The sequence below is a fragment of the Montipora foliosa genome, chromosome 3, assembly GCF_036669935.1.
Source record: "Montipora foliosa isolate CH-2021 chromosome 3, ASM3666993v2, whole genome shotgun sequence".
In the NCBI taxonomy this organism is placed as follows: domain Eukaryota; kingdom Metazoa; phylum Cnidaria; class Anthozoa; order Scleractinia; family Acroporidae; genus Montipora; species Montipora foliosa.
In genome coordinates, this window is record NC_090871.1 from 2,030,816 (window position 1) to 2,040,815 (window position 10,000).

Sequence of the window (10,000 nt, forward strand, 5' to 3'; positions counted from 1 at the left end):
TTATTCGGCAGGTATTTTTTGCAGGTTGCAGGTTGCAGGTTGCGGGTTGAAATTTCATTATTACTGGAAAACCGCTGGCACTAAAAAGAACGGGAAAGCGATAGACTTGCCGTGACTGCTTCATGAACAGCTAACCTTAGGCCTAATTAGGCCTAAAGAAAAGTTTTTAGGCCTAAGGTTAGCTATTATGTAACAGTCACGGCAAGTCTATCGCTTTACCTTTCTTTTTAGTGCCAGCGGTTTTCCAGTTATAATGAAATTTCAACCTGCAACCTGCAACCTGCAAAAAATACCTGCCGGTTTTTATTTTCTCTTGAGATATTTTAGCGGAGAAGTACCCAGAAGTACCCACATTTTCTCATACTTTAGGAGTCGAAGATTTCATCAAAATACACCAGTTTAATGAGCCCGCAAGTGGCAGTTGTGATTTGATCATTGTATTTGAAAGCGATCGCACAAACGCGGATTTCAGATTTAACTCAAATTTCTTTCCTGTGTTGAACGAAGGAATAATTAATTAATTCGAACCATCTAGGGAGACGTACACGTCCACAGATCGACTCTTAAAAACATCGGATATTACGTATCGTTGCCGTTTGATCAAGCACTCGACGTAGCTCACATAAGGTTCCCTACATTTCAATGTAGCGCACGGAAAATCGTTCAACTTGGCACCAAATTTTTCTTCCGACACGCCATGAAGTGTATAACACATATGCTTTAGAGCCGAAGCCTTGACACCGAGGTCTTTTTTAAAGCACAAAATGGTATTCACTGCTCACCTCTGCGTTGTGCCTGGAAGGTACTGATTACGTCAGAATTTCAGTTTATAATATAAATGAACCGCTATGCATTACGGGATACTATTCATTCCTCCTCTGGGCCAGGCCTTCCGACTTTGCCCTTGTCGTTCCTTGTGTTTCTCTAAAGCTCCAAAACTTTTCAGATCTCTTTCTCGCACTGTACTTTCCTATATATTTTTAAAAGTCAAGACGTTTTAAGACACGTTTTAAAACGTGTCAAGATGTTTTTAAAAGTCAAGAAGTAAGAACTTCTTAGTTCCGCTCTCCTGCCTGCCATTCACCTTTTCATCCGTCCGAAGTCCAGTCCAAATGTTTTATTTTTAGTAATTCAGAACCTTTTCAACATGGCCGACGAATTGACGGTTGGCTTCATCGGTGGAGGAAATATAGCTAAGGCGATAGCAAAGGGTTTAATGTTATCAAATACAGTCAAACCGGGAAATATTACAGCGAGTGCTACCACAAGAGAAACATTAGCTGTTTGGAAGGTAATGTGAGATTCAAATTCTTTGTTTTATTTGTAACACGTGTGGAAAATCCCGGCTCATATGAGGCCTTCCAAGGGGGCTTCTGGTGTCGCTTTGTCGCTCATTTTCAAGCCCACGTGTCGCCTATTTGGCTAGAGACAAACGTCGCTGTCGTTTTTTCGCTGCAATACAATTGTCGCTGTCGCTTTTTCGCTAGAATACAAATGTTGGCTAAACGTGCTTAATTTTTGCGTCCTGTAATTTTGTTAATTTAAAGAGTAAAAACTTCCTTCTTTTTATAGAAGGTAAACCACTACTGAGATCACCATTACCGAGAAAGCCAGAGATAGACTTTTGAACGGTTTTGGTGATCTCAGCGACCTTAGCGGGGCCTCGTTATGGCACCAACATCATCATGTGTTTTCTGGAAGAGAAACAGTTAAGGACGCGTCACTTCCAAAATTTGCTAACTACTATAATTAGTTTGTAGCAGGGCCCGCGGAGGGGATTTTCAAGTGGGGAGGGGGGGGGGGGGGGCTAATGGGAACGCGTTAGCGTGAGCCAACTATGGGGGACCATGGGCATGCTCCCCCGGGAAAATTTGAAATTAAAGTCTTCTGCAATGGCTAGAAATGGATCTAAAACTGCCAAAAGTGAAGTTAATTTTTAAAATAGTGATTTAATCAGCCCAAAAAGTGGGGGAGGGGGGGGCCCACCCCCAACTCCACCCCCTGCACGGTCCCTGTGTAGAACAGTTTCTGCCGCGACCTTTGGCACTCATTCTGTTCTCGGTCTCTGACCCCACATGAAAATAAAATGGCTGACAGTTTGGAAGTTATTACTGTGCCAGAGTTTGCTGACTGGTTACAGTCATTGCACATCATGCTTCTGGCATGCAAAAGAGGAAACAGTTTATTCCCCACCTTTTAAGGCCCGCCCGCCAGAATTGATCATAAATTTTGTAAAATTCTGGGCTGTAAACCCTGGCTTACACAATTGCCAGTTTTCACTGTCACAGCAGATAAGTGACTTTTTTAACTTACGTGATAGCATTCGCGACCACAATTTTAACATCGTGTCACGCAAAAGCTTAGAAATTCAACCTTGCTTTATATCAAGATGAAAAACCCCACCAAACTGAAAATTTGTGAAAAGACAAGTCTTCAGCTGTTCTAATAACTAACTAAACTAAAATCTGAAAAGGATTGATAATTCCTTATTTTTTAGTTTTATGACGTCACATGAAAACCAAGAATAGGCCAGTTTCGTATTCTAACAGTTGGACTGGATCTAGCATGAAATGGAGGCTAATGCGGGCAAATTAATTTGCATTTGAAAAGATTTGTCCACATTAGCCTCCATTTCATGCTAGATCCAGTCCAGCCGTGAGAATTCGAAAATGGTCTATTCGTAAGTAGCTTTGGGTGGGCTTATAACTTTGGGGTGGAGAGGGGCTATAAGCAGATACGAGCTACGGAAGTGTTTATGTGGTTAAGCCCTCACAATATTAATTATTAATTGCTGTCATTGCTAGACACTGCTTAAGCTTAAGTGCAAGGAAGACCGTCAAAACCCTCTCTGTAATTATTAGTCCCTAATTACTGGTAAAAAGTGTCAAACAACTTACCTTTCCTTTCTTTCCCGTCATGGCTCATTTTGTCCTTCTTTTTGCTTTTTTTGAGAATGCTGTGACTGCTGTGCGATTTTTTTAATGTTTTCCCATTTCACATACTCCACATTAGCAAACGGGGTCAGAAAAGCCTCACAGACAATAAAAGTCACCGAGTTACGGAGAATCATGACTGACGTGACTACGTGTCGACCTTTGTACCAAAAAAGGAAATAAGAGACATGAGACGCTCACTGCATAACAAGTGCGTCAAGTGCTGAATGATAGTTTGTTTAACATATCTTAATTTGCACAAGAAATATACATGTAGCAACACCAACAGAAGAGAAGATTTAGAGTCATGCTGGCCTGGTCGGTCATGTCACTGTCGAAATAACAAAGTGAAAAGATTTTTCTTTGTCGAAGTTAAAAATGGATTGTCACTGTCGCAAATTGTCGCTTTTTTTCCGTAAGGTTCTGTCGGCTGCCGGTGTTCTGGAACAAGATTGTCCCTACATTTTTTGCAATTTTGGAGCGATGTGGCTTGTCGCCAAGAACCCTTGAAATTGAGGGTTTTGGTTTACATTTAGTTTCTTCGTTTTCGGGTCTTTAGCTGTCTTTCTTTTCAAGCCACCCATAACTGATAGCAGTGTGCCGCTTAGAAAAAAAGGAAGTAATGATCAGTTCGAACCCCTTCTTTGACCACATCCATACCCAATTGGGGCATTCCATATATAATCTGAACCCTCCCTATGGATGGGAGTTGCGGTGGCCTCATGGTTAGTGAGCTTGACTCCGGATCGAGTGGTCCAGGTTTGGGTCCTGGCCGGGGACATTTTGTTGTGTTCTTGGGCAAGACACTTTACTCTCACAGTGCCTCTTTCCACCCAGGTGTATAAATGGGTACCAGCAAAAATGCTGGGGGTAACCCTGCGATGGACTGGTATCCCATCCAGGGGGGAATAGAAATACTTCTAGTCGCTTCATGCTACAGAAACCGGGATAAGCTCTGGCCTAATGAGCCACTTGGCTTGTAAGCAGACTTTCCTTACCCTATGGATGAGGTCCATCAGAATTCAACTGGTAGAAATCTTTATTCAAAGGCACCAACAAAAAGTGTGCAAGGGGGTAGGAAAGGATTTTCAGAGGGTTCCCACAAAAATCTGAGTGATAAGAATTTTACTCATCCATACCCCGGGGTTGGATCATAAATGGAACCTATAAGTGATGACAATATGAACTCAATGGCAGAAAGAATTCTCAATGACTTTCAGGCATTTTGTTAAACCAACATGTAAGCTAACGGCAGTAGCAGCCACTTCAGGACAGCTGCTTTGAATGTGGCCCTTTGTTCTATTTACTATTTATACATTCAATTGAAAGTTGATTGAGAGCATCAAAGAAAACCAAAGGATGAATGGTAGTATAATTATGTGAAATTATTCATAATAATATGAACTTCGGGAATGGAAATACATACATACATACATGGCATACATGAGTTGGAGATCATCGCAATTAGGCAGAAGAAAGTGTGGAAAAAATCCATGCTTGAATGGGGCCCATTCACCTCATTTGGGATGGTCATGAGACCATTTCCCAGACTGCCTGATAGTTCAGTTGGTAGAGCAGTGCAGTGCAATCATACTGTCATGGGTTCCAGCCACATTCAAACTTCAGCTTTTTTAGGCTCCATTTCAGCAGTTCAAAGATTCAGACAATCAAATAATTTGCGGAGGTAACGACTAGCTGAGTGGTTTAGGGTGCTCGACTTCAGAAATGCAGAGATCCTGGGTTCAAGTCCCGCTCTGTCCACCAGCTGGAGTTGTTCAGAGTGTTCCCAGGCTCAACTCCTCTGCTATGCTTGTAAATACCCAACTGGTTTGCCAACTCTATTGTGTTCATTTGTATTGCTCTGTTTCATTCATTTGAGGGCCACTTTGTTAACTACTGGGTTACCAGTAATCAGTGTTCACCCCCGTTAAATAAAACTCATTTTAAAATTGTGGCTGGTCACAAAGAAGGGAAAATACTTACCAGCAAGTCCAGCAAGTTTGCTTTGCCAGTTTGTAGGAGACAAGTATTTTGGTTTCTTAACTGGTGACCTGTCTCTGTTGATCCAGTGTGGTAGATCTATTGATCGTGTTTTCTTATATTAGGACTTGGGATGCCAAACAACATTTCTTAACAAAGATGTTGTTAAGAATTCAGATGTTGTTTTCTTAGCTGTAAAGCCTCACTTAATAGTTCAAGTTGTGAAAGAGATTGCAGCCTTTGTTGTCACTGGAAGACATCTTTTTGTTTCTGTGGCAACGGCTATGACAACTGAGGTTATTGAAGAGGTGAGTAAGATCAACTCAGGGTCGAAAACACAGAGTGAAAGTGATAGACTAATCGTTGGCCTGTTGTCATGATTATTCGCACATTAGCAGAATGCAAGAATAGAATTCAAGATGAGCATAGTTTTACTTGAATTGATGACTTTAACTTACTTCTAATTGAAAATGACCTTCAACAAATTGTTTTCCTTTTTAAGCATTTACCACAGGGAACTCGTTTGATACGTGTGCAGCCAAATTTGGCATGTGCAGTGCAATCTGGTGTGTCTGCTTTCTGTAGAGGAAGGTGTGCCTTGGAAGAAGATGCCCAGCTTATTTGTAAACTTCTTCTCACTTGTGGTAAGTTAACTTGAAGGTAAGAATCATGTCATTTAAAAGTATCCCTGGCATACTCCTTGGGTCACATTCCAGGAACTTAGGTTCTTTTGGCCACATGGCCACAGTGTAAGGTTTTCAGACCCATATTTTCTTCAATGAGGAGATCTCATAAATTCCAAAGAACCAAACTAGCAGATGGTTGTTACTCTGAATGGGGCTCAGTTCCATCAGCGAGGAGTCCATCAGGGAACTAAATTAGGCCCTTGGCTGTTCATTTTAATGATCAACACAACCTAGTACTCAACAACTCCTGTGTCTAGAAGTATGTGGATGATATGACGACATTATAGGTTGTCCCGAAAGGTGAAATCAGTGGTGCGCAACTAATTGCTGATAAAGTAGCTGAGTGGTAACAGAACAGTAGAGTCCAGTTAAATCCAGACAAATGTAAAGAACTCAGAATTTCATTTGCAAGAAAGAAACAAAAATTTGAACCAGTTAAAGTTGGTGGAAAAGATCTAGAGGTACAATGTAGTAACAAGCGCAAAGTCATTATGTGTAACCATCTCAAGTGACTTATCGTGGAACGAACATATAAAATGAAGTAATGAAGAAAGCATCAAAAAGGTTATATTTTTTGTTTCTATTAAAAAGGGGCAAGGTACGCTGTGAAAATCTGAGGCTGTTCTACTCTGCATGTTTAACATCTGTATTGGACTATGCCGTGCCTGTGTTCTACTATTCGCTACCAATTGAAAGTATTTAATGCACGAACTGGAACGTATAGAAAAGAGGGCATTAGCAATTATTTGCCCCGGTCTTAATTACAATGAAGCTCTTACTCGCACAGATTTAGTCTGGTTAAATGAACATCATTGTAACTTATGCTATGCCCTTTTCAATGACATTCTTAATGATAAGAGTCACAGACTGCATTATTTACTCCCACCATAATGATTACATAAAACCACCAGGTACACTTTAAGACACACAAGAACCTTTGATGTCCCTAAAGTGAAAACTAATCGAGCTAAGAACTTTTTTGTTATATCGTCAAGTCTTAACTTTGATACAATTTAGCCAATTTGATATCTCGAAATCTTGCTTGTACATAATTTTAGTTTTTTATATTTTTATCAAATTTCACCATAACTATTTAAATTATTTGTATATACATTCATATTTTGATATTTTTGTTTATTTTGTGTTTAATATGCAATTCAACCCTCTGGCTGCTATGTATTGTTAACAAAGCATCTATCTATCTATCTATCTATCTATCTATCTATCTATCTATTTATCATCTATCTATCTACCATCTATCTACTGTATTTATTCGGCTACAAGCCAAGCCCGGCTATAAGATTAATTATTAATCTGTTATTACCTTCCGAGGCATGATACATCACCTTTATCTGACTAGCTATTACATAAATTTTATTGGGGATTATGTTTTCTTTTAATTCTCTTTGCGAACAGTCTGTGGTTTTACATTAACATCCCACACTAATTTTACTTTTATTTTATCCAAAATTTCAATTGCAAAGGCAGGTGAGTAGACATTAGGACCTGCTGTCCCTTACCCGACCCCTATGAAAGAATAACCCACATTTTAATATTATTATGAATGACAAAACCAAAAATAACTTTCAACAACAAGCCTCAATAAAATCAGCAAGAGTAACACTTCAACCTTTTAAGAAAAAGATAATTATATTAAGCACCTTTTTGATGCTACCAAAGATCCATCACTCAAACAGCACACAAGGGACTAACAGCGAAACGCTTTGAAGCACCTTTTGAAAACCTTTCCGTTGTGTGCAATGCATATGTTTAATTACTAATTTCTTTCTTGTCTGTCTGCCTCTGTCCATTTTTAATCTTATTTGACTGTCTTAGGGAGGAGTCCTCATTACAGTTTTATTTGGTTGCTTTTGACACTCAAATTAGGTTTGTTTTTCTTTATTTCTTTACAAACTTTAATAGGTCTTTCTGTAGAAGTCAAAGAGTCTTCATTGAATGCAGTCAGTTCTATTAGTGGGTGTGGCCTAGGATTCTTATTTCTTGTCATAGAAGGACTTAGTGATGGAGGTGTTAGAGTTGGGTTACCAAGGGCCTTGTCGATGCAAATGGTTGCCCAGACCATGATTGGTGCTGGGCGACTAATACAAGAAACAGGAAAACATCCTGGACAGGTAAAGACAAAGTTTTACCAACTTTATTTAAATTGAAATGAAAAGAAGAAGTGAAAATAGAATGTTAATTGCATGCAAATGTCAGTGTCTTGTATCTTGGTGGAGTCAAGGCAAAGTAGTCCGCAAGTATTTCCCAACTAAGTAAACTTTTTCACTCCATAGACAGTTACTTAACGCAACCATATTTCGTATAGATGACCGGTCATACATGGACTGGTTAAATGTAACTCTGGAAACTTCAAAAGCGAGAACAGTGACATCGCTTTTCATGTTAACTTGACCGTGACCAAGCACAATCTTTTGCTCTCAGTTCACAATTGAGTTTTGAATGAATTAATCGAAACTTTATTTTGGCTGTCTGTTAGACAACGTCTCTGTACGGTGGCCAATTTACATTATCGACTCAGTTGATAAAACCAAATTCTTGTATTTTAGAAAAAGGGTGTGGTTTTTGCTTGGCCAGGGTCAAAACAGGGAACAAACATAAAACAAAGAACATGTCGAGTTTCATAACCATCCCCATAAAAGTATATTAATTATGACGCAACTCTCCCGAAACGTTAACAGGCTGTTCGAAAAGAACACAAATATATCGTGACATGATTGAAGTTAGATGAATTATTTTGACTCAAAATGGGTCAAAACTGACTCCTACCGCGGATCTCTTTTATGACTAGTCTCTGTCTTTGATTAACTTGCCTAATTTCCTTGCAGTTGTTTGTAATCGACTTGAATTACTATGCCAGCTTTAAAATGTACCCTCCACGAAATCATTCTATATGGAATGACTGATTAAAGCGTAGCATATAGCGAATCGAAATCTAAGGATCAGATATAAAATTCACGATTCCGCTTTGCTTGGTGATTGGCTAAAAAATCTCGCGTTAAGGTGAACGAAATAACTTGTGACTTGCGCGCAGGCGTGTTTGCTTTGCGCTGTGATTGTTTTAGTCTGTTGTGATTGGCCTATAACAAACGTTCACGTGGCAGTACGCGTGATGTGGCTGCGGTCGCTCCTCGTAGGTTCGTTGTTATTGTAGCAAGCATCACCCTTGTGAGTATTAAAATTGTGTTTATGTGCATTTAGAAGTCCGTAGCGCTGTCCAAAACGGATAACTTTCCAAAGTATCCACTTTGGTTTTGGCTAGTTTTGGACACTCCCTTGAAAGTCGGTTCATTTTTCGTGGCATTGCATTCTCCATTCAACACGTTTTTATTCGATTTCTCTTCATTATTTCAGTTGAAAGACGAAGTTTGCTCCCCAGGAGGCACAACGATCGCAGGTATACAAACACTTGAGCGATCAGGACTGAGAAGTGCGTTGATTGATGCTGTTGAAGCAGCGACAAAGCGTGCTGTGGAAATAGCCGGGCAACAAAAGTCACACGAGAAATAGAGGGTCATCTGTCAGTTTAGAATACATTGTACCATTACCTTTGCACGTTTTCAATGAATCCTAATTATTTATTGATCAACGTCATTTTTAACCGAAAGAAAAACAAATACTGTATTTGCATAGGAACAGAGTGTAATTTCCAGAGGTCTGGTCTGGTACAACATCCTGGCCCCCTCAGCATCTGTTTTCAGAGCAATCCAAAATTCGACATCTTGTGATAGTTTTACTTTCCATAAAAATGCGAGGTTAATGAGTAAGATTTCATGCTTGAATGAAAGTTGGAAAGTTCATAACCAACTTCTGCAGGTGCAAGCAAGCCTTAACTTGAACTCGCTTGACAACAAGGGTGAATAGAACTCGAAAGAAGGAGCCGTCATATATTTGGGAATCGAGAGAATTTTAATGCCAAGCCTAAAAATGGCCACATCTTATGTAACTAATCAATGTATGTCTTGAAAAATAAATTATGGTACTTTTCAAGAGGCCGTGTCGTGAATAATTTCCTTCCACGGAATTCTGGTATACGATGAGTACTGAGCATATTATCATTTCTGTCATGAAACTATTGATGATGCGCCCGTGAGAAGCATGATAAACTCGTTGCCAAGCGACGAGCGAAATCAGAGTCATAGGCAAGATTCGAACCTACGACCTCCATAACAGCATTCGGATGCATTACCCATGATGCTACAACTTCTGGGCCCGGTTGTTCAAAAGCCGATCAACGCTAATCCCAGATTAAATATCAACCAAGGAGTTTATTTCTCTATTCCCATGTGCTTTTCAACGCTGATATTCGGCAAAACCTTACATTAGAAGAAGTCAATCTTGAAAAACAGAAATAAGAAAAAGAAACTTTCACCAAAAAGTTGA

At 39.6% G+C, this 10,000-nt stretch overlaps 1 protein-coding gene across 1 annotated transcript; it reads left to right on the plus strand.

The window, feature by feature from the left end:
- Positions 1-1,132: 1,132 nt before the first annotated feature.
- LOC137996426 (pyrroline-5-carboxylate reductase 3-like) lies at positions 1,133-9,610 on the plus strand. Its single transcript, XM_068841813.1, has 5 exons — positions 1,133-1,291; positions 5,039-5,221; positions 5,416-5,557; positions 7,523-7,731; positions 8,972-9,610. The coding sequence occupies exons 1-5, from the start codon at positions 1,148-1,150 to the stop codon at positions 9,125-9,127; spliced, it is 834 nt and encodes a 277-aa protein (XP_068697914.1). The 5' UTR covers positions 1,133-1,147; the 3' UTR covers positions 9,128-9,610.
- The last annotated feature ends 390 nt before the right edge of the window (positions 9,611-10,000 follow it).

Coding starts and splice junctions, on each gene's coding strand:
- LOC137996426 (XM_068841813.1), top strand. CDS start 1,148: ATGGCCGACGAATTGACGGTTGGCTTCATCGGTGGAGGAAATATAGCT. Junction 5,222..5,415: donor CAACTGAGGTTATTGAAGAG/GTGAGTAAGATC, acceptor TTCCTTTTTAAG/CATTTACCACAGGGAACTCG. Junction 7,732..8,971: donor CAGGAAAACATCCTGGACAG/GTAAAGACAAAG, acceptor TCATTATTTCAG/TTGAAAGACGAAGTTTGCTC.